Genomic DNA, 25,118 nt, shown 5'->3' on the forward strand with positions numbered 1-25,118 from the left:
GTGAAAACAGCTCCTCTTAGGGTGGCCCTCAATTCTGCTGCTAGACTCTTAACTGGCACTATAAAATACAACCACATCTCTCCCGACCTGCTGGCCCTGAAATGGCTCCCATATGAAGCTTGGATACAGTTGAAAATTGCATGCATGGCACAGAAAGCCATCCACTTCAAGACCCCGATGGACCTCACTCAGAAACTGGAGCTCTCATGTGGTTCAAGAGCCTCCAGAAGTGCCCGCAACCTTTTACTCAAACCACAAAAATTCAAGACAAAAATACCTATAAAAAAGCCTTCTGAGGTATGGCGCTGAGGATCTGGAACTCTCTTTCACCCCCCAAAGTCAGGGTGATCCCTTCCACTCTCTTCTTCAAAATAGAAATTAAAGGGCTCTTGATGAAGAAATATCTGCCCTAATCTGCCTTCCCCACTTGACTCTGGGACTATAGACGCTGTTTTGTGGCCCAGCGGCTTGGCTCGCGAGATTGTTGGACATTTTAGGACTATGTACTTTTTGCTATGTTGAATCTGTTTGTTTGCCTCTACCCTTCCTGCTGCATAATCTGTAAAGTGCTCTGATACCCTCGGTGGTCATGTTCGCGCTATATAAAACTTTCTAAATAAATAAATACATTGTTTCTAGAGTATCTCTGACCTCGATTTCTGTCACATTGGGGGGATGGTTGTGTTTCCTGACCATAACTACTTTTGTTGCTACTGTTGTGGCTCTCCCGTAGCGAGAATTGGAGTAGTATTAACTACATTTCCAATGGGTTTTGTTTCCAGTTATTTCTTCTTGCGAATAAGTGTAGCCCATGTAGCACATAAGTCGTTTTTCCTTTTATGATGTGATGATATTTTCTCCTTCTGCCATTTGTTTTGTCTATCTGTGTTTTTTATTACATTTATTAGTTCGAAATAATTTACTTTATGTGTTGTTTAAATCATATACTTACTTTGTGATATATTTTTTGTAATGTTGATTGTATTGTTGCAGTGGACGTAATCTTTGTATTGAATTTTCTAGCTGTGTTTTTAGTGAAGTTTAATCTGTGACATATAAAAGAAAACATGTTATAGTTTTAGTAAGAACATTTTAAAGCTCATTTTATTTATTTAGTTACAAAGTGGCTGATTACAATGGCGGTGAACCTGCCACCAGCAGGCTGCCGTGGCGGGAGGGGTCACCACCATCGTAAGGCCAATTAACAGCCACCAGATTAGGATAGTGGGTGGTGTGCCCGTCCGCCATGAGTCCAACAGAGGCAATCTGTATGACCCGCCCTGCATCCATAGAATGGTGGTGGTGCCTAGCAAGCAACATCCGCCAGATTTGGATGCTGGATCCCCGCCAGCCTTTACATGGTGGTTCTTCTGCCATGCAAAGGCTGGTGGGGATTGACTTCAGGGTCCCTTGCAGGGGCACTTTAGTGTTACACTTGGAGGGCACCATACAATTTTCCTGCACCATGTGGCAGGCACTGCATAGTGCCTGCCACATAGTGCAGGGAAATGCACCCGTTGCAATGGAAAACATGTGCAATGCGACCGTCACAGTGGCGGACGCATTATAATCTGGCCTGTGTGACCCCTGACACTATTGGTCCAATTCTGATCTCGCTAGGAAAGCCCTCCGTACGACTTGGATCCGGAGGGCTTTCAGAGCGAAACATGGTCCGGAAGTCCAAACGAACAAGTATGATCCTGCCGTATGCTTATGGACGTGGTTCGCCCGGACTCCCATTGAACTCTATGGGAGTCTGTGTAAAGACGCCTACACAGGCTCCCATGGCAAAAAGGGGTGGGTGGGGGAAAAGCATAAACCCTGTGGCGGTACCCCATGGTCCTTACCCCACTGTACATGCCTGGATCGGGGGGACCCATGGGCACACCACATGCCAGATTTGAAGGGGCCGGGTGAAGGGGGGCCTGCTATGGCCCCCCTAAGTACAATTCCGACAGCAGTTTCATCTCGCTGAGACCGAGGCGAGGTGGCTGTCTCAATCATGCATCGTATTCGCTCGGTCAGAATTTGGCTCCATTGCGCGGCACGATTCAGCTACAAACGAGTTGTACGGACAGGTTCGGGTCCCGGAAATTATTTGGTCGACGCGTACGCGATCTTCTCATCGTACTTGGTCGTTCGGACCTGTGTGCGATTCGGTCAGAAACAAGGGCTACGAAGAGGATCCGGGAAAGCCAAATCCAATTCGGAGACCTTCCAAACGACATCGGTCCACATCTCTGTTAGGATGGCTGTCATCCTAATCAGGCCCAAAGTTTTGTTCTTACCTTTAATGAGAGATACTCAGAATAGTAGTTTGTGTAGTTTTTTTTCGTTTTATTTGTTTTGTAAAGCTTCGTTCTTCCTCTGGGTTTGTCCATTATACAGTGAATGTGGTGTTAATCAATTGATTGTTTTCATAGTGTTTATTTAATTAGAGTTTTCTATTGGTTTGTGTTGCTGTAGTTTAAATTTATTGGTCGAGATAGCTTTTTAACATTTTTTAGCAGTTACCTTTTAATTTGTTTAATATTTATTATGTTTATTTAATGTTTGTTTTTATGTTGTTTATTATTGTTATGTAAATATATATGTAGATAAATGTGATATATTTTTATATATGATATATATTTATGTTTGTTTATTATTGGTAGTTGTGATTGTTTTATGTTGTATTGTTTGTTTATTTATTTGTTTTGGGGTTTTTGTGTATTTGTTTTATTTGATGTTATTAATTTTGTAATTTTTTTGTGTATGTTTAAAATGTTTGGAATATGTTATTTTATTACATTATTGAAATTAGTTTATTTTTATGTCAAAATTTTATTTTCGGTATAATTTATATGTATTTTATCCATGTTTGTGCTGTTGATATTATTTATATCGATGTTTTTGTTGTGTTTCATTTTATTTTAATGTGATCAATATTTTTGTGTTCTTTATTTCTGTCGTTAATATTTTTGTCATCAAGATTTTTTAATCGATATTTTTTTATTTATGTTTTGTAATTACTGTTTTGTGTATTGGGTGTCGATATTTTTGTATACGATATTGTTGACTCAATATTTTTGTAGTTCGATGTTATAGGAGTCGATGTTGTATCAGTGATCCATCCACAATCAATGGACTGTTCTTAACAAATACATAATTTCCTAAATTACACATAAAAATCATGTTGTATGATGTCATGGGGACAGTTGTACTAAACAAGTCAATAGTCTTTATTGTATAAGGTGTGATGCTCCTTCACTGATGTGGATGATGTAATGGTAGCTTTATTACAGGTGTCATAGTATACTAGGCACTTACGATCTAGTGGAGGTACCAAACGTCACTTTGGTAAGTTGGGATTCTACACAAAAATGAGTGAGCATGTGAGCCAAAATCACTGGTGACATCAGTATTAGTACCTACATATTGGATTCTAAACATATCCCAAATGGTGTTATGCATCAGACATTCTGGTTGATACATGTTTAAAGTGTCAGATTAGTATGATGTCTCACTTTTTCACAAATATGTGTGTGTAAGCCAGTCTGTGTTTTGACAAATAATTATGAAGGGTATACAATTATTGTGGTAACACAGACAAGGAATGTGTACACTTTGGTGACAGAGTAACACATATGCTAACCCATTTCACAATGTCCTTTGTTGTGTCCAGATGATGAAGCAATGATAGAGATAAATGGCATGCTTACAGGGATTTTGCAAGATGGAAAGTCCCATCACATGTATGTAGGCGTATTCAATCAGGTAAACTCAAAATCATGCCAGACTCATGAATCATTAGGCCACTGTTGACATGCATCAAGGTGTAATATGTTGCTTACTCTGAATGATATGGAAGTGTTTGAAGTAAGTATTACATGGGAATTAGTGTATCTAAAAGCCTACTGTGATGTTCTAAAACATTTTAGACTAAGCAAAAGGTGCCATGTTTAATGGAACCATTTCACTGGGATGCAACAAACTTCAAATAACTATAGACATTCAGGAGTGAAAAGTGGGAATGTATTTGCTCTGTACTGAAGTGTGTTGGGAATGTTTCTAGGGCTATATATTTACTTATGCTGTAGAAGTCATTTGTCAATCCCCCAAATGTTTGTTTCTGACTGTCTTCAACAGTGTAGGTATCTATATAGTATGTGATACATTGCTTTTATTCAGTATAGAATTCATTAATCAATTTGACAGAGGACATATACTTTAGTCTTTTGGAGTGAGTGTTATTGTGAAATGTCCACTCAAAGGTAACCTGTTTTCAGTTTATGGTAATATTGGTACGACATTTCAGTATTTCTTGACCCACATTTAAAGATATTTTACTTTTTGAAAAAGAACAGTATGCAGTAATAACATAACTGTGACAAAATATTTTCAGAAAAAGTTGCAGACATGCAGAAACACATGGTAATGTTGAAGAAAATGTTGAGACCCTTGGAGCAGGTGAAATGTGTAAACTTTGAAACTGTTTTGTGAACGAAGGTCATAATCAGTTGTGTTTAAACAGATTCAATAAACGTATTGTATATGTCTTTTCAGCATCATCTGGGGCAAGCGAGTAAGAAAGGACCAACATTGGTGGGGAAGCAGCTAGCCACTGTGGTTCTGGTGCTGACTACAATGACACTGAGGGAGCCTGTGGCCCAGAGGGTGAGGGGAGTGCGACGGAGGATCTTTTTCTGAGGCATCCTCCAGCGAGCACTCCATTGTGGTGGCAGACCTGAAAGGAGAATTGACAACTACATCCTTGTCCGCCACCCCCATTAAAATCACCACCCTCTCTGTTGTCCCCCACCCAGTTGTTGCACCCCTAAGAGGGCTGTTGTCTCCTTCACGCCAGGCACCCCCCCACCCATGCCCTCCTGGCTGCGCTGAGTGAGGAGGGTATTCACCTATTCAGGAACATCTCTCTAGATCAGGCTGCACTACTGAATGCTATCCAGGCTGCCATATTTAACAAATGGTAGCCTACCTGGAAGACATTCACAGTGCAATGTCTTGCCTACAGAGGTCGTTTCAGAGTCTACACTCCTCACTCACTGCAGCCTCCGGCCCATCCAAACCTTGTGGCTCACCCCTTCTTCATCCCAATTCTCTATTTCCAGACCTGTCACAAGCACACACACACACACAAGTGGATGCACCCATTCAAACAGACACATGCACGCACCCACACAGAAACACAAACCCCACAAAAAAACATGCAACTATCAAAATATACAAACACAAAACCCAGTTACCACCCCCACCAACCTATCTTCCACAGATGACACTGTCACCACCATAGCCACATGCACTACCCACACACCAGCACATCCACAGACACACCCACATGCACCACCCATACTCCCAGCACAACCACAGACACCACCACACCCCTATACCTCACCCACGTCTCCATAACATCCACAGACACCACCACACCCAACTGCACCACTCACATTCCAGGACATCCACAGATACCACCACACCGACATAATCCACCCACACGCCAAGCACATCCAAAGACACCACCACACCCACAAACCCATACACACAGCACATCCCCAGATGACAGATGCCACCACACCCACATGCACTCCCCACTCCCCCAGCACACCACAGACAACACAGACACCATTATACCCACCTGCAGAACTACACCCACATGCACCACACCCACAACCAACACATCTACAGTGCACCCATCCTCAGACACACCAATCTTACTGTACACACCCAAAAAACACACTCAAAATCAAGCACACAATAGACAACTTACGACACATTACACACCCAAACCTGCCCGACATACACCACACCCACGGGCAACTGCACTCACAACAGACACATGCACATCAGACACTGCCACTCCCTCTACTTACCAAACCCCACTCCCTCCCACACAGCCTACCAGGCTTTCCATCCAAGATCCCTCTTTTACCCTTGCCCTAACCCCTCCCAAACATCCAACCACCCCTACCAAACAGCAATCTATCCCTCCCACAACACCAACCCCCCATTCCACATCCCAAACAACCCCCTATAAAACATCAATGCACCCCTTCCACTTCTTAACCCACCCCTTCCAAATGGAAATCCACTCCTTCCACTTTCCAACCCACCCCTTTCAAATGCAAGGACGCCCCTTCCAAACCCAAGACCACCCCCCAAACCCAACCTGCCTCCTTTGTAAGATATGTGAGGTGCCTATTCTATCTACTGGATGCCCCTTCCTGAGGAGTTTTCAACTGGCAGTGTATTAGGAGGCAAGCTTTATGCCACTGCACAGAAAATGGACAATTGTGGAGTGCTGATTGGCTTAAAGTTTAATTTGAGAGATGTATCTCATGCTATTTAATGAATTCATTATTTAGATTTGACAGAATTTGCAAACTTTTCTTCAGCTTTCAAAAAGCCCACTTGGCTCCTCTTAGAGCAGTTCTGCATAAAGCGACTCATTTTATCATAGGCCATAGGATTTGGGCCACATCATTCCCATCCTGCTTACCTTTGAATGGTTCCCCATTAAATCCAGAGCTCAGTTTAAAACTGTTTGCATCAGCACAAAGCACTACATGACTCCCTTCTACTTGTCTGGAATACTGAAAATGTCTGGTGATCAACGCACTTCAAGAAACACAGAATCCTTTCTGGCACATCCCACATTCAAGCAAAAACTTTTTTTCCTTCAGTTTAATATAATGCAAACATGGTCCAAGGGCAGTAGAGTGCCTTACATGAGAACCAGATTACATTACACGTTTTTAGGGTAACTACAAAAGATTCGATTCCAAAATATCGAATGGACAAAATATTGAATTCAAAATATAGAATGGACACAATATCGATTGGACCGAATATGGTGGTGAAAAATATTGAATTGAAGGTAAGTAATTTAATATTGATTTTTAAAATATAGAAAGTCAAAATAAATTTTTTAAAGTGTTTATATGTGTGAAAAGTGTGTATTATTTTTGTAATTTATTTTAACCCTTTCGATGCTCATGACGGAACGGTTCCGTCATGAGCATCGGTTGAGCTGTGCCCATGACGGAACCGTTCCGTCATGACCACGCCCGTTTCCATTAGGGCTCAGCACTCGGCGGTAAATCGTACCGCATGGATGTGGTTAAGTAATGAATGTTATGTTATTTAATTTTTGCGTAATTTAATTCTGTAGCGGGTTGTGGGTTTATAGGGAAATAGGGTGGGAAGTAATTTAATTGTAATTAATTCAATAATTTTATGTAATTATTGGTATTTATTTTGAATTAATTGGTAATTAATTTTTAATTGGTAATTCATTTTTATTAATTGATTAATTGGTAATTATGTTAATTTTATTAATTTATTTTCTGTAGCGGGTTGTGGGTTTATAGGGGAATAGGGTGGGAAGTAATTTAATTGTAATTAATTAAATAATGTAATGTATTTATTGGTATTAATTTTGAATTAATTGGTAATTAATTTTTAATTGGTTATTAATTTTTATTAATTGTTTAATTGATAATTATGTTAATTTTATACATTTATTTTGTGTAGCGGGTTATGAGTTTATAGGGTAATAGGGTGGGAAGTAATTTATTTGTCATTAATTACACATTAAAAATATTTTTTGTGTATTGATAATTACTTTACTTGTAATTAATTATTAATTGGTATTAATTTTTATTATTAATTCGTTTTTGTTATTGAAAATCTATTAGTTGCAAATTAATTATGAATAGGTAAATTTAATAACTAATATTTATTTGTATTTTTAATTGATTAATTATTATATATTATTAATTTGGTAATTAATTGTAATACATTTTTTATTGCTATTGATATTTAATTTATTTTTATTAATATATTAAATCATTACTTTCCCTACTGTTGCACTCTCCGGAGTGGGAATAGTAATTTTTACCCCTACGATATCCAACGCTTTCCCTACTGTTGCACTCTCTGGAGTGGAAATAGTAATTTTTACCCCTACGCCATAGGTCTTCAATCTATGGGGCGCGACCCCCAGGGGGGGCGTGGAGTCATTGGCAGGGGGTCGCGCATTCACCTGCCTCACTGCTGCTTCGAATCCAAAACGTTTTCGTTTCGTTTTGTATTCGAAATAATTACATCCCAGGAGTCTCTCAGATTGGAGGACAGGGCAAAATAGGCCAATCATAATGTGGCTACGTCATCAATGCCTGTCCTCCAATCAGAGAGACTGCAGCAGCTCACCAGGAAATGCCCGCGAACTTTGTACATGGACCAGCGCCTTCATAATGCAGGCTGGATTTTCACGGAGTTCTGCTGCCTTTCACTGGATCCAGTTGTCTTTCTTGGCGGGTGCTGCTTTCACCTCGAGTTCTTTTTTTCAACTCATCTCCGTGGCTCATTGTTGCCTCGGCATTAGGATCTCCTTCCAGGCCGGTTTCCATGGCAACCCGAAGCTTCCAGGAATAATTAGTTAAGCCCCCTTCTCATCCCCCAGGCCCTGGCTTTTCAGCTGCAGACATACACTGAAACTGTCTAGCATGCACGCAAAAAAACACACACAGATTCTTTCTTATCGGTTTCCTTGATTGAGGTGGGTGGGTGGGTGGGGGGGAACAATAAAAAGGTTAATTTTTATGACGGTGGAATGGTGTTTATTTTTGGTGTACTTTCTGTTTTTGTAGCTGCAGTTACAGATTCATTTTTGTAACATTTAAATGTTTATTTTCTGTGTTTTTTCCGCTTTTATTATTTAGCAGCAGATTAATATGATGTTTCTGGCCAACTATAGTTGCCACACTTTCCCCAAAAAAAGCGATGGTTATTTGTTCATGTGTAAAGCATCCATGATTGCACCTTACTTGATGTAGTGATTTTTGTAGTACAAAAAAATATATCACGTGGTGGAATCATTTAAAACGGGTCTGGGAGAGTTCATCTGAGGACATCATTTTTTGTCAAAAAGATCTAAATAGAAAATATTCCCAAAATCGCAATATATGAGACTGGTGGCCACAATACCGCCTCAGGTTTTTTTTATTACATGTAGCAGTGTTTTTTTAAATAGGAAAAATAGCGTATATTAAATTCAATAGGATGTGCAAAGAAATATTAGTGCAAATGTTGCAGTGACAAGATAAAATTCTAAAGGCACAGGAAAAGGAAGCAGTCCTTGAAATTAACTCTGCAATTTGGAATGGAGCTTGTGATCACACTCTTAAAGCAGTGCATGATGCAAATTGCAGAAACATGCGGCCAATGGCTGATCTATAATATCCTTGCATATCTTCATACATGTAAACAGGAGATCACAAATTCATGTCACTGATGTCAAGGCTATGTAGACTGGATCCACATTCTATGTACGTTCCCAGTTCTAATCTATTAGCAGGTTCTTATATATACAGGACCAACTGTCTAGGTTTTGATCTAACACCTGATGCAGTCAGAATATTCATAGGTTGTTCTACCCACTTATAGATTCCACCTGAAGGAGGGCATTGGTTGTGGTTTATAACTGCGCTAATCACTAGATCTGTGAATATGGGCTCATGGAAACCTAAATAGCCTTCTGAATTTCAGCTGTGGTTAGAAACAGATCATTATGTCCTGAAAATAAATGTATTTTAAAGATATTGGTGCTATACACATTAGAAAAATTATTTGTAATTACAAAATTAGGCTTTTTCATGTTTTTTGCAAAGAAACAAGATTCCAAAACATGGAGTAATTTAAATTGTGCAATTCAAATGTATTAAGAAAGAGTCTATAAATGACAAGCAATGGAAGTAATATTCGTGGTAATACAGCAAAACATAAGAATATGCCAGAACATTTAGTCAACCATGTAGATACAACTACAGTTTCAATGCATAAGTTTCTTCTCATGAGTAAAATCAAAGCATTACTCAGCAAACGTGACCAAGCACTAAGTCTCGAAATGTCCATTTAGTTAATTCTTCACTTTTTCATACTTCTTCTGCTATTCTGTTCCCTCCCCCCAAACAAGCCTTTCTAAACCCTGCCCTCTGACTCTTCCCCCTCCGTCTCCTTTTTACTCACCCTAAGCCTCCTACTACTGCTATGAGCTCCAAAACATCTCTCCACTATCCTTCTCAATCCAAATATATAATACCATATCCACCACTCCAAATTACTTTCCTTTTTCACTATACTAATTCACCACTAATTCTTTATGGGTTCTGGAGAAGCGTGCTACTTGCTGGAAAAGCGCTTAGACACATCTTCAGGGGTAATTAGCGCTATATAAATGCAATTACAATACCTTTGACATGCTGCAGCAGTGAATACTTTGTGGGTCTTCAGTTCATATAGAACATATCCTGCCATTTTGTTTGCAATGAGATTTTGTGTCCTAAACTAAGCACATGTGACTCAACGTTGAATGGTATCACGCACTTCCTGAGACCAACTTGGCATTATTGAGCTGCATTGTACATTTTAAAAAACCTTACTGTGCTTTTAAACTTACACGTGCACTTTTAGCATCAATCCCATTTAATACTTGTTTTAAGGTTTTAATTCATACCGGAGTGCTGGTCTCGATCTTTCTTCCTGCCCGCCTCGTTCCGACTCGGTAATTCGTTACCGTTGTGCGGAGGGCGGACAGGTGAGGGCCAGGCACTTCCGGGAGCGGTTAGCGCTCTAGCGGTCTCTGGGGGCTATTTAGCCCTCGCCTCCTCGGAGGCGCGCAGCGGTTGCGCGCAGCCTCATACCAGCCGAAGACCAGCCAAAGAGCTGCCCGTCTGCGCCCGTCCGCGACAGGACGGGGCCAGGGGCTCTAGCATGCCGCCCTATTCTAAATGCATCAGGTATGAAACATCTGCGTTACTGAATCTCAGAAAATCTGTTACTCCCTGCCACTTTAGAGATAACTGGCCATGTCCTGAAGGACCTTTTTCCTGCCTAAATTGTCATTTTAGCACCATAACTTATCCAAAGTTGAACAAATCCCATGTGCTGACTGATAATTTGCATTGCATTTTAATAAATGCCCGTTCGATGCCGAAGCACCAATTTGCCATCTGGGATCTAATTGATACTATCACCCCAGATATCTGCTACATCACTGAGACTTGGCTAAAGCCTCACACTGTACCTGCCATCGCCCTAGGAGTGCCAAAAGGCTATAAACTTCATAATGCAGACCGCCCCGACAAAGTAGGTGGCGGAATTGCTATAATCTATAAGGAAGACCTCAAACTAGATATTCTAGAAAGAAAATGTTGTGCACAACTGGAAATAATGATCTACAGAATCACTTTCCCTAATAGAAAGACCTGTAAGGGAGCTCTTCTTTACCGTCCACCTGTACCATGTCCCAGGTTTTCTCTCTCCCTCCTGGAAATACTTGGCCCACATATACGAGCTAAGGAAGACTTCCTACTCTTAGGGGATTTTAATATTCATACGGATCAGCCTGAACTGTCAGACACTAGGAGTCTCGCTGATGACTTAGCGACTATCGGCCTTATACAAAGGAATGAGGGCCCTACACATGAAGGTGGTCATTGCATTGATTTGATACACACCAATTTTGATAACATATCATGTAAAACGCCGGTACAATTAGAGTGGACCGATCACTTTTTATTGGAATTTAATATATTCCAAATTAATAAAGGATCTCATAGGAAATCCATACCCCCTGTTATACGTAGACAATGGCACAAGCTCACACTGGAGGCACTTCAAAATGCCTGGGAAAAACCTGACATTAAGGACATAGAGGATGCGGAACATAGTTTAACAATATTCCAAAATTCTCTTACCACTGCCATAGATAAAATTGCCCCCATGAAAACATTTAAACAATTCCCCGTAGCCAGACAGGAGAAGTGGTACACAGAGGCTCTCAGAACGGAGAAACAAGAATGTAGGAGGATAGAAAAGAGGTGGAGAAAATGTCATTCGGAAGATAACAAGAAGGCCCACCGGGCAGCACAAGCCAACTATTACAAACATATTAAAGCCGCCCGCAAAAACTGCATTACGCAACAACTCACACAAGCTGGTAATTCTCCAAAAGAATTATATCGGATCCTTGAGACATTCGTCAAGCCAACTGCTAGTGTAGGCTTAGATGATTTTTCTCAAAGTCTGTGTGAGGAAGTCTCTCTATATTTCGAAAATAAAATTGACTCCATTTATGACAAGATTCTGGTGTCCCAAGCAGAAAGAGGTATTCTAAATATACCTCTTATCAATAAAAACACCAATTTTTCTCTGACCACCTTTCCTCCCATTAAAAGTGAAGAACTTGAAATACTAATGGCCCATGTAAAATCTGGGTCTCCAGAAGATCTGATCCCTGCTAAAATCTTAATCCCTCTGAGTCCCTTGCTGGGCCCCTATATTCAAGAGGTAATAAATCAGTCCCTAAAGAAGGGAAACGTGCCCACTGTGTGGAAGAGAGCGGTGGTGAACCCCATCCGCAAGAATGCTGTTCTCCCGTGGTCGGAACTTTCCAACCTCCGACCCATCTCCCTCCTACCCTATTTTGGTAAGCTTGCTGAGAAGCACGTCAACGCACACCTGTCCATCTACATCGAGGCAGCGGGCGGCCTAGACCACTCTCAATCTGGTTTTAGGCCCAACCATAGCACAGAGTCAGCTCTCCTGTCAGTGACTGATACTATCAGGATGTCACTCGATGGGGGGAGCTCAGTGATTCTGGTGCTATTGGATTTGTCCGCTGCCTTCGACACGGTGTCGCATGACATTCTTCTCGGCCGGTTGAGGGAGGTCGGAATAAAAGGGGCTGCCTTGGCATGGTTAGAAAGCTTTCTTGCGGACCGCCAACAAGGTGTCAAATTAGGCTCCTACAATTCCATCTGTAGGAAGCTGACCAAGGGTGTGCCACAGGGCTCCTGCTTGAGCCCCACGTTCTTTAACATATACGTGGCCCCCTTGGCAGACATCATAAGATCTTACGGGTTCACCCCAATCTCCTATGCTGATGACACCCAGCTGCTGTTTCCCTTCCAAACTCTCACACCAACGGTTATAGAATCTTTCCAAAACGGCATGCGAGCCGTGGCAGATTGGATGGCCCACAACTTCCTCCAATGCAACGTGACCAAGACTGAAGTCATGTTGTTTGGAGGGGCCACTCTGCTATGGTCTCCCGACTGGTGGCCATCTGAGCTAGGACCTGTTCCGGTACCAAAGCAGGCCGTAAAGAATCTGGGTGTGCGTCTAGATCAAGCACTGATCCTAAAAGACCATGTTAATCAAGTCACGGGAACTTGTTTCCGAGCGATAGGGTTACTCCGACGCATATTCCCCTTCCTACCTGACATCCATAGGAAGACGCTGGTACAAGCATTGGTCATCGGTCGGATGGATTATTGCAATGGACTGCTTATTTCTGCCAACCAAGAACAATTGGGTCGGCTGCAGGTGGTACAGAACACCGCGGCAAGACTCATTCTGAATGCCTTGCCCCGTACTCCCTCACGCCCTCTCCTCTCTTCACTTCACTGGTTACCGGTGAAACAGCGCATTGACTTCAAAGTATGTTGTATAATGCACAAATGTATCTACGGATCTGGCCCTCAATATCTAAGAGACATATTTGTCCCCTATTTACCTAGACGTGCTTTACGCTCCAGTAGCACTATGCTGCTTCAGGTCCCTAGGGTGACGAGAGCAAGACAGGGAGGACGGGCCATCTCACTTAAAGGCCCGATGCTCTGGAATTCTCTGCCCCCATTGCTGAGACATACCTCCAACCATCTGTCCTTTAGAAGGAAGTTAAAAACATATCTCTTCCCCCAAGATTAATGTTTTCCCCCGCAATCGCAGCAGTCTTATGTCCTTGGTAGCTCCATGATACCTGCTCAGAAGCTACGCGCGGAGATACCCCTTCGGGGCTGATTCAGGCGCGAAATAAGCATATATAAATAAATAAATAAATGGTTCCTCCGCATATATGCTGTTGTCATTGTGGTATTGAATACCAATGTGTGCCAAAACTGTTCTCTCGTGGCATCATTTTCCATGACTGGTCTATAAGTTTGTCAGCAATAAAACGTCATAAATCACCCAGGTACCGGGGAGGGGAGAAGGAGACAATGGCGTGCGGTAAACAGCTGTCTGTCATGTCAAGGCCAGGCTCTCACAGAATCGCTGTGTGTGCTAATTTGGAGGCCACTCAGCTCCTTGCCGACTGCCTGTATGATCTTGAATGATCTAGTTTACCTGTCTGTTAGATTACCGGCCTCTGGGTACAATGAACTCCACCCACAAAAAAGAAACAACGTGTGTCTTTTTGCTTCCATCTCTAGACGAGTGTGTTTTGCAACCTTTCACAACCTCTCTTCTGACCCTCACCCTGCAAAGGTCTTTCCAAGGCAAAGGCTCAGTTTAGCCAGTCTGACCGTGCAACATGTTGTCCTCCACCTGCACCAAATGCATGGGAACACGTGTTCACAATGGGTGCCATTCTCCTTCCAGACACTAAGCCTCCCACTGTACTGAATGTCTGGCCTGCATAGAGGGGGAACTTCTAGGGGCACTGACCTTTGATTTGCTAAACACTGTTTAATACTATTTCCCCACTGTAAAATGATTTGCCGTGGTAATTGGGGGGCGCTTTTGGTTGTCGATGATGATGAGTACCAAGTTCTAGAATTTTTTTGTCGGAGGGGGTCCTTATGCCTAACATTTTTTGACAGGGGGGTCTCGGCATCAAAAGGTTTGAAGACCTCTGCCCTACGCTATCCAACGCTTTCCCTACTGTTGCACTCTCTGGAGTGGGAATAGTAATTTTTACCCCTACGCTATCCAACGCTTTCCCTACTGTTGCACTCTCTGGAGTGAGAATAGTAATGTTTACCCCTATACTATCCAATGCTTTCCTTACTGTTGCACTCCCTCGAGTGAGAATAGTAATTTTTACCCCTAAGCTATCCAACTCTTTCCCTACTGTTGCACTCACTAGAGTGGGAATAGTAAATTTTACATTCCTGCTATCCTATGGTAAAAATATTGTATATTTTTTATTAATATTATGTTAATATATAGTTATATGTGTATTTAAAAATAAAATTTTATGTTTTTATAACAAATTAATTTTTTAATAATTGTAAGTTTATTTAAGTATTTTTAAGTATGTTTTAATTAATTGTATTTATTATTTTATTGATTTTAAATTACTTTTAAGCCATTTTAAAAAATTCGATATTTTGACTAACTATATTTTTTACAACAATATTTTTGATTCAATATTTTTGTACTTATCTGTTTGTAGATAGGAATTCAATATTTTTGCATTCGATATTTTAGAATCGATATTTTAGGACGTATATATTTTTTACTCGATATTTTGTCAGTGATCTGTTTTTAGACTTGTGGAGATTAAGGGGTCGATTCCGATTCGGGGAACGAATCCGTACGACGATTCGTATTCGTAGCCGTTTCCGTACGAATCGTACAAAACCGTACGAATCGCGTATTACGATCTGTAGGAATAGAATACGTACGAATGTCTGCGAACCGTACTAAAAACGAGGTTAAATCCGTACGACATAGAGCCGCAGAGTGAACCGTATGATTCGTGAACATGCCATACGACCCGCCAAGTACGATCCGGACTGTGGACCGAGAACGTGATTCGTACGGAAAGCGGCATTGAGAAATTAAACGGAGAACCACACATACACATATGCACCGTACCCCTGCGATCATAGGTGTACGCACCGTACCCTATGCTCTGCACCATTACGCATCGTTTACCTACACACCGTACACCTACGCTACGTACACCTATGCACCGTACCCCGATGTACCGTACCCCGATGTACCATACCCCTAAGCTTCGTACCCAAATGTACCGTACCCCTACGCTTCGTACCTCGACGCACCGTACCAGCTCGCACCGTACACCCGTGTACATGGGGTGCACTCGCGTAGAGTTGAAATGTGCTTTTACAGATGTTTTAAAGTCCTGTAGTGAAAGAGTCGTATGGAGTGTTGTCCAGACAAATCGTACTTGCTGGTTCGTAAAAAGCGGCTTTGATCCGTACGAACATCGGGTACTGCGTGTTCCGAGTGCGATCCATACGGTTTCTTGAATCGTACGGTCTTTTGTACGATTAGTACGGAGAACTGCATTGAGTACACATCGTACTACATCGTACGTACGGGTACGGTTCTGAGTACGAATCGTACGGGAAAAAACGCTCCGTACGGCGATTCGGACTGGATTTTACCAAATCGGAATCAACCCCTAAGTGATTTGCCAACAATCATAGAAAGTTGAGTCGAGGCCTGTACCCAGTTTCAAAGTCTGGAGCTCCGGCCTTTAGACCACACCCCTTACTCAAAAAGCCTAAAAGGATTTGTAACTCCTTCCTCTTAGCCCTTTGCACAACACCCTCATGCAACATTTTATTAAACAAACTAACAACCAACATTTTTAAACGTGCCTTTCGTCTGCCAAAATCTGCTTCGCCAGCCCAAGTTTGGCTCGAACTGGGCCTACTGGTTCATCACGGAGTAGAGGCTGGCGCGTTTATAAAGTTCAGCAATAGACTGCGCCATGCCAGAGAGGGCTTCCTGGAGGCCAGACTTTGGCAAGAAATAGCGAAATACCAGACCAGCCGGAAGTTTCGGCAACACCTGGATCACAGCCTAAAATTCCTGGGAGTCAAAGAACTCTGGGCAACAAACTCCTCCCAGCCGGTGCTAAAGGCTGCTATCAAGAAGAGTGTCAGATTGTGGTCTTTTCATTCAGACAGGGCAACCCTGTCAAAATGGAAACACGCCTGGGCAGTAATTTCCAATTTTAAACCAGGTGTTGAGTTGCCCCACTTATCAAGCACATTTGTACTTTACTGGAAACAAAAGTATTTAGCTCTGAGGATGGGCGACTGGCCATTTTTAAAGAACCTGCCTGAATGGCGCCATTCAGGTAACAACATTGAATGCAATGGAACACATAGTTTATTGCATGCCCCGCTATGCTCACAGACAGACGGTTACTATTGCGGGGCGAAAGGATCAGGCTAGGAGTTCGATCATGCCGCCAGGCCATAATAGCTGCTCTCAATCCTGAAAACATCAAGCTAAACATTGGGCTTACCAAATTTGTTAACACAGCGTCAAAACTGTTGGAAGACATTATTGGCGCTAAATCTCCTTTACTTCTGCAGGGCGGCAGCCAGTCAGCCGGCTCAACATCAGAACCCTATGCTGCTAAATATTAGCCAATTCTTTCCTGGTCCCCCAAGTGAACATTATCTGCCCACAATGCTTTTGAAGGTTTTAAGCAATTTACAAGCTCTGTATTTTTTTAAACCAATGGTTTCTTTTTTTTAAACGAATCAATTGTGTTTTCTAGTTGACCATCAGCTGTCGACAATGCTATTGTGGGTTATTATTCAGCGGTCCTTTTTATGATGGAATAGATCAAGTTATGAATTGGAAAGGTTTTAACAAAAAAATAAAGTCTATACAACATTTAGAAATAATTCAAAATGTTTATTTTCGAAAGCCCATTTGGCTAAAACTATATTCGCCCTTAAACTTAAATTTCGTGGACGTAGCCTGTTTAACACTTCTGCATTGTTTTGCTTATATTATTATCCTTGACAGTTATTCACAATCGTTCTCTTGTAAAGCGCTTGAATGCCCATGGGCTACGTTTGAGCTATATAAAACTGCAAGTACCATACATCAACTGATATTCCATGATACTCGTAATCGTAACTGCTTATTTTTTCATCACTCAATATGTAACACTTGAAAAATGCAGTATTCCTATGTAAGGTGCAATTTCTGTTTTAAAGGGGTCTGACGGCTATAGGTAACAGCAGGGTCAAATAAAACCACATAACTAAATAATAAAATACGACAACATAGGTCTCGCGAGACCTCGCTTTTGAACACACTGAATATGGAAGTTAGCGTTCTAGGCCCTGAATTTGGAAGCAGTTTTAGCAATGCCAACTAAACTAACTGCACTGGTCCTTCTTCTATGTTTGATTATGAACTGTTCGTCTACGCTCGCCTTAGCGGCACTCCCCACCCCGTACATTTTCATTGGGTAAAGCAGCTTAAACCGGCCCCTCGTGATGATTGACGTGGTGCATTGTTCAATCGCAAACCAATTCGCTGACGAGCCTGCGGTTGTGCGACATGCAGCGCGCGTGCGCAGCAGAGAGCGCTGCTTCCTGGGCATTTGGAGTTTGTGAGGCCGCGGGGAAATAAAAGGAAGATGGACCAAGGATACGTGGGTGAGTGTCTCCTGCGACGGGAGAAGAAAACCTGAACCTTTTGTAAGTGGAGGTGATTTGACTGAGTTGCTGTTCCTCGACTCCCACCTTATAACACTGAGTGGCTGAAATCCGGCACAGGTCTTATTGTGATTGGACACCAACCCCCGTCGCTTTCCCATGCATTGGCTTTCAGTTGGTCCGTCTGGCCGTCACGTGGTGTGCTGCTTCTGTTGGGTCGCGTTTATCTAAAGCTTGACTACTGTCACTTGCGAATCTTTACAACGTCATTCTTGGCGGAAATGGTGAAGCTTGCGGGTACTCTTTCCGTGATTGGTTGATTGAATATTTATGAATTTTTATATAGCGCATGTTACAGTGCTTTAAAAGAAAACGGGTTTCATAATGAGCGGTAAAAAGTTACAAAAAGTTGCTTGTTACAGTCATTTCAAATAGCACAAAGTGGCGGGTAGATACATAGGGATAGTTGCTCGTTTCAAACGTTCCAATGGCACAGACTTACATATTGTTAGAGGATGTACACGGTGGTACATGTGGAGCATGGGGGGCCTCGCGGGGGCGTGCTCGCTTGGCAGATGCGCAGGGGCAGATTTACAAGCCCCCTGCGCCTCTTTTACGCCGCTTTTGCGTCACTTTTGTGATGCAGCGGTGGCGCTAAAGATGCACCATGGTGTGGGGTATTTACAACGTGACGCATCTCCCAGATGCGTCACGTTGTAAACCCCTGCGCCAAAAGGATGCGTTCCATCGCAGGGGGGGGGGGGGGGGGCGTTACGGCGCAGGAATGCCTCCCAAAAGTGGCTGAGTGAAATCTACAAGTCTCTTTTGGGCCCATGCTGCGTCAAAACCCTGCGCCTGCTTGAAGCAGGCGTAAGGATTGACGCAGCATTGTGGAGATTGGGACCCCCCAGAGCATTGCTGGAGCTATGTTACGCTTGCGACGCAACTCCAGCAATGCGCCGCTTTTACGGCACAGATGCGTGACGCATCTGTGCCGTTTTTGCCCCATGGTGCGCCGCATTGTAAATGCGGCGCATCCAGGGTGGCGAAGCTGTGGCGCACAATAACTGGCTCATCCCTGCTGATATGCAGGGATGCGCCAGTTATTGTAAATCTGCCCCGCAGTGCGTATGATGCGACACCCACACACTGCTCAGGTTTGCCGCAGGTCACGCCCGGCTTATTATAACTATGCTTTCCGCCTTCTGGTGCGAGTGCGGGGCCAGATATTCCCGGCGCATGTGGCAGCATCAAAGACTGGCACGCTAACTCACCACATCCCATCTCAGTCCTTGACTGGATTCCATATGTCTCATAGTTCACTTACTTGGCAGGCAAAGTCTCAGGCGAGTGCTTGGCTGGGGGTTGTTCCTCCGAGCATACCTCTGCTGGCCACAGCTGGCTTGGGGGCTTCGTGGCAGGCTCACTGGGCAGGGGCGGTGTCTCTGGGTGCCTTCGGTTTGCTTCTGGGGGTCTGGGTGGGGAGGCAGACTCTGGGTGGTAGTCCTCTGCTTCACCAGACTTCTCTGGTGTCACCCACGGCTCTCTGGGATAGTTTGTTGCTTTGGGATAGTGTGCTAGGTTGACCACCTGTTTGAACCATGGGGTGTTACGGGTTACGACTTTCCCTTCCTTGTCGACTGTCACCATGGTTCCCTTCACGTCGGTCACAGTTCAGTATCCATGTTCATATCGGGTATGGAACTTTCCCATTGGCCTCCGGCCCTCATGACGACGGTGTCTCCCCGTTGCAGCTGATGAGACACAGCTTTTCTGGTTTGGCTTGTAATGACGTTGCGTTGTTTTCTCCTCTGGAGGGTCTTCATCAAAAGGAGGGTGTGTCCATCCTGGCGTGATTGGGAGGCCATTGCGGCGAGTATCATTGAACATTAGTGCCCATGGTGCCTGGTGCGTGGAGCTTTGAGAGGTGACCCCGTATTCCCGCAGGAACTTCTGCAGGTTCTGTTCCGGATCTGTGTGCTCGCCCACGGCGGTGTGTATGGTTTTGTTGATTGTTCTCATAAATAGTTCAATCTCGCCGTTGGTTTGGGGCCACTGTGGGGTGATGCTCCTGTGCCGGATGTCATGGCGTTTCATGAACTCCTGGAACTCATGCCCCTGGTACGGGGGCCCGTTGTCACTTCAGAGTTCTTTTGGGCATTCAAACATGGCGAATATTTTTTCCAACATGGGCCGATGTGGGAGAAGGCCGTTGAGGGGACGACCTCTACGATTGGATACTTCGAGTAGGTGTCGATCAGGGCTAGGGTGACTCGGCCATTCGGGAAACTCCGGAAGTCCACGCTCCGCTTCTCCCATGGATTCTTCCCATGCTCTTCGGTGTGGATAGGTGCAGGTCTTTCGGGGCCACTTGTCACCTGACAGGAGGGGCGCCGCCGGCCCGTCTCGGCGAAACGGGCATTCATACCCGGGAACCAGACTTTCTCCTGCATGTAGGCTTTCATCTTCTCTACCCCTTGGTGTCCTCCATGGGCAAGTTGCGTCACTCGCGCCTGGAGTGACGCTGGGATCACAATCCGAGAGCCTCTCCGCAGGATGACCTGTTGGGTAACGCTCCGTTCATTCCTGACCCTCCACATGTGTATCAGATTCTGCTTCTCTGGGCCCGCCCATGAGTTGGCTGATTGTAGGAACTGATGCCAGTGCCCTCCTTGAACGGCTGCTCAGACCTTGGCAATGACTGGGTCTGCCTCGGCGGCAGAAACTACCTCCTCAAGGGTCAGTGCTCGATGGCACGTGAGTGCCGGGATCATGTTCAGGTGGGCCTCCATGGGGTCAGTGCTCGGTTCGTCACATCTGTCTTCCGCTGGCCCTCGGTGTCTCGAGAGGAAATCAGTGGGGTTCTTGGCGCCTGGCCGGAACGCCACATCCATCGCGTATTTCTGGAGTCCAAAAGGCCACCGTTTGATGCGTGGCGACGATCCTTTAAACAGCGGTACTAGGGGTTGATGGTCCGTAATGATCTTGAACGGGTGCCCACATATGTACAGATGTAAATGCCGGCACGCCCATCGGATGGCTATTCCTTCCCTCTTAATCTGGGCATATTGCTTCTCGCTCGCGGATAGTGCCTTGCTGATATATACCAGGGCAGCCCATCTCCCCGGCTCTTGTTCCTGGGTAAGGACAGCCCGTAGGCCTACCGGATTAGCGTCTACAAATATCTCAGTCCGTTTGGCAGGGTTGAAGTACACCAGCATGGTGTGATCGAGGAGAGCACTCTTGACTGCTTGAAACGCTGCTTCTTCGTCTGGTCCCCACTGCCACATGACATTGGCACGCGTGAGATTCCGTAGCGGGGCCGCAATGGTGGCTTGGTCCGGGATGAAGCGGCCACAGTAGGTGGCCATCCCGAGGAAGCTGGAGACTTCAGCCACCGTGAGGGATTTCCGGGGGTCGACCTGGATTCCATCTTGCGTAAACATGTAGCCGAAGAATTCTATCCGTCGGAACAGCAGACACTTCTCCTGATGTAGTGTGACTCCATGGTCCTGGAGCCTTGGCAGCGTGGCTCGCAGGTGTCGGTACTGTTCCTTGGCTGTCTGTGAGTGGATGAGGATGTCGTCACTCACGTTTAGCACGCCTGGTAGCCCAACAGGATCTCTTTGACTGCATTCTGGAATATTTCGGCGGCTGAAGATATGCTGAAATTCAGGCACTTGTATCTTCTGAGTCCTAGGTGCGTGCTAAAAGTGGTTATGTACCGGCTTTCTTTTGCTAGCACCAGCTGATGATAGCCCGCATTCAGGTTTCATTTCGAAAACCACCTGGACCTATTCAGATCAGCCACTCTGTCGTCCATAGTCTTCGTGATGTGCTGTTCGCGTCAAATGGCATTGTTGGGAAGGCACATGTCAATGCAGAGTCTTATTTTCCCTGGTTAGCGAGGCTTTTCGGCAATCACCATGGGGGGTACACCCATGGTGGCGGCCCTGTGACCTTTTCTATGACCCCCTTGGTCTTCTAGCTTCTGCAGCTCCTCTTCTACCAGTGGTCGGAGGTGGTAGGGAAATCTCCTGTGCCTCAGGGCTATCAACATGACAGTTGGGTCTATGTGCAATTTGATTGGGGCTCTCTCTATCCGTCCCAGTCCCTCAAACAGATCCTTCAACTGACTGAGTAGTTTTTTGGACTGGTCGTCCTGCACGCTTCTGGTCAACTTCACTAGACCCAGGTCTTCTGCTGCATGACTGCTCAGTAGTGTCTGCCTCTTGGTTGATGATATGGATGTCCACTGTGATCTCGGTGTCTTCTGACTGCACAGTCTGAGGGGCAACGGCGAATCACTCCCATAGGCAAAGATTTTTGTCTTTGAGGGTCGCAGCTCCGGCTTGGGCTTCAATTTGTTGTATTGTTGAATAGACCTGGCACACTTCCTTTTTAACTGCCCATACTATGATACTCCACGGAATCTTTACCTTAAACCATGCCTTAAAAAATTGAGCTTCACACAAATCAAACCTGCACTTTATTATCTACAACTACTGAATATTGACTGTACCCTGTTCATTTGTAATTTTTTAAAAAAAGCCATCTGCTTTAGGAAAAGCATGGACGGCTAATCATGATGTGAAAATGCGTGTTGGTTTTTAAACTTAGTTATTTATATTTTTAATTATATACTTCCCTGCTTCATTGCCTGTCATATTGTACTGTTTACTGTGTCTTTAATTGCCTTTGATAATGAATTGTAATTGTTTTAATTACGTGATTTTAAAAATGAACTTTTATGATTGTAAAATCTACAATCGAATAAAGATATTGAATCTGAATCTGAATACCAATGACGGTGACGGACACTCCTGTTTCTATCACTGCATTGACTTCTGACACTGCTATCGGCACCGTGCATCGGGGTTGGGGACGCCTCCGCCTTTTCAGGGCTTGAGTGAAAGAGACTAGGTACGTCTCTACTTCCTCATCAGATGAGGTGTCATCTACCTGGCAGTCGGTTGTACCCGCCGCCTTTCTTCTTGGCGAGGACAACGGCGAGACGCTCATTAGTTGACGGACCATACTCCTCATAGGCTTGGGCCCTTTCCTTCTTTACACGGTGTCTTCCTTATGCACACTGATGCAAAGTGGTTCCCAATTCCACAGTTGGTGCATGTCTTCCCTTGTGCTGGAAATGACTGCAGGGGATGTTCCTCATAACCACAGTACCCACATTGGCTTTTTGGGGTTTGTGGTGGGCGATCTCTTGGCTTGTTGGTCCTGTCCTGCATCCTGACTGCATCGTCACGTTCAGTCTTGATGGCGACCCCCTTTTCTGTGTTGCGCATGAGTGCAAGGTCCATTTCTTCTTCACGCGCTGCTGATAGATCACGGGACTGTGCCAACACCAGGATGTCGTTCATTGGTATGTTCGGCTGCCGTAAGATGAGGCCTCATAGGTCTTTACTGCGGATTCCCAGAATCAATTGTGCCCTGATTTCTTCTCCGCCTCTGTCCCCTATGATGTAGGTACTCGCAAGCTCCTTTAGCCTTGCGTGAAAAGAGTCCACCGACTCTCCTTCCCTTTGTCTTGCTTGCCATAACTTGAAATGTTCGAAATCAGGATTTAGTTGTGAGTCAAAGTGTGCTTTCAACGCAGCTACCCCTGCTGCTTAGTCCTCCGGTGGCGGGGAGGTGTTTGAAGAGCAAATAGATCTCAATAGCTTAGTGAAGAAGTAGTGAGCGTTTGACAGCACCGTCCATCTCCCTGGTGGTGATGAAGTAATTCTCCAGGAGGCCGAGCCAGACCTGCCACCTCGGCCAGGCCGTAGAGGGGTCTGCCGATTCACTAAATGGAGGTAGAACTTCTGAGGGAGGGTGTTGTGTGGCAGCCCTCCCTGGTCGTTGCGCCCCCTCTCCCTGGTCTCCCATAGTGCAGGCTAATGGGTTGTCAGTATGTCAGAGCAAGGAAGTAGTGCTCAAAGGAATGGATCTGGCGTGTGGGCTAGAGAGGGTGGCACTGCAATGGTCTTGCACAGGCAGCTCCTGTGGGCGCAGCTTTGAGGCACGTGGGTGACCTCTGCCACGTGGGGTAATGCCTGGGTGCGTCCCTTGTTCGTCATGCGCAATTTCCCACCTTTGGCGTGTCATGCTGCCCCCTTGTCAGGCACTCTTCGAGGGCATGTGAGAGGCCCCCTACCTCGTCGCCTTGTCAGAGGTGTCTGGCCTGGTTGATGGTGGTCCTCATTGTGGACTGCACACTGTTGGGGACGTGCCGCAGCAACCCTCAGCAGGGTGCCTTGGCGCGTGGGACGTTACACTCCTCGTTGCCAATGTTACATGTGGAGCTTGTTGGGGGACTTCGCTGGGCCGTGCGAGCTTGGCAGACGTGCAGCGCGAAGGACGCGACACCCACACACTGCTCAGGTTAGCGGCAGACTGCCTAACGCGGTCACGCCTTGTTTATTATAACTACTCTCTCTGCCTTCCGGCGCAAGCGCAGGGGCCGGGTATTTCCGGCGCGTGCGGCATCGTCAAAGGCTGATAAGCTAACTCACCACACACGGTAGGATGTATGATGTTACAACGCGATCAAAATGATCGCGGTACATTGCATCGCTGTTTTTACAACGCAAGTCGTTACACGACTTGCGCTATAAGGCGCTGGCCTTAGGAATAGTATGATTTACTATTCCAACTCCAGCCTACATACAGTAGGGAAGGTGTTGGAATAGTAAATCACACCATTCCTTAGTCTAGAGCGCCTTCCAGTGCAAGTCGTGGTAATGACTTGTTGTAAAAGCAACAATATAAATGTATTGCCGTGTTTTCACCGCGTTGTTAAGGTCGTTTCCCCACATGGTATAGATTGTAGCAGCAAGGTTCGGTTAAGTGAGAATAAGGTAGTGCAACTAATCGCAGTCTTAGGGGAGGTTGACT

General features: G+C 44.6%; 1 protein-coding gene across 2 annotated transcripts in view; it reads left to right on the forward strand.

Moving 5' to 3' along the window:
* The first annotated feature begins 18,096 nt into the window (after nt 1-18,096).
* AKAP8 (A-kinase anchoring protein 8) overlaps nt 18,097-25,118 on the forward strand; it is an 895,754-nt gene continuing 888,732 nt past the window's right edge. The window contains exon 1 of one of the 2 annotated variants that reach the window (XM_086960773.1): nt 18,097-18,224. In XM_086960773.1, coding sequence (XP_086816899.1) covers nt 18,206-18,224 — 19 coding nt within the window. In that variant the 5' untranslated portion in view covers nt 18,097-18,205. Of the gene's footprint in view, nt 18,267-25,118 lie in introns of both variants that reach the window. The other variant, XM_086960782.1, reaches the window with a different exon arrangement.

The sequence above is a fragment of the Lissotriton vulgaris genome, chromosome 1_1 (genome assembly GCF_964263255.1).
Source record: "Lissotriton vulgaris chromosome 1_1, aLisVul1.2, whole genome shotgun sequence".
Lineage (NCBI taxonomy): Eukaryota > Metazoa > Chordata > Amphibia > Caudata > Salamandridae > Lissotriton > Lissotriton vulgaris.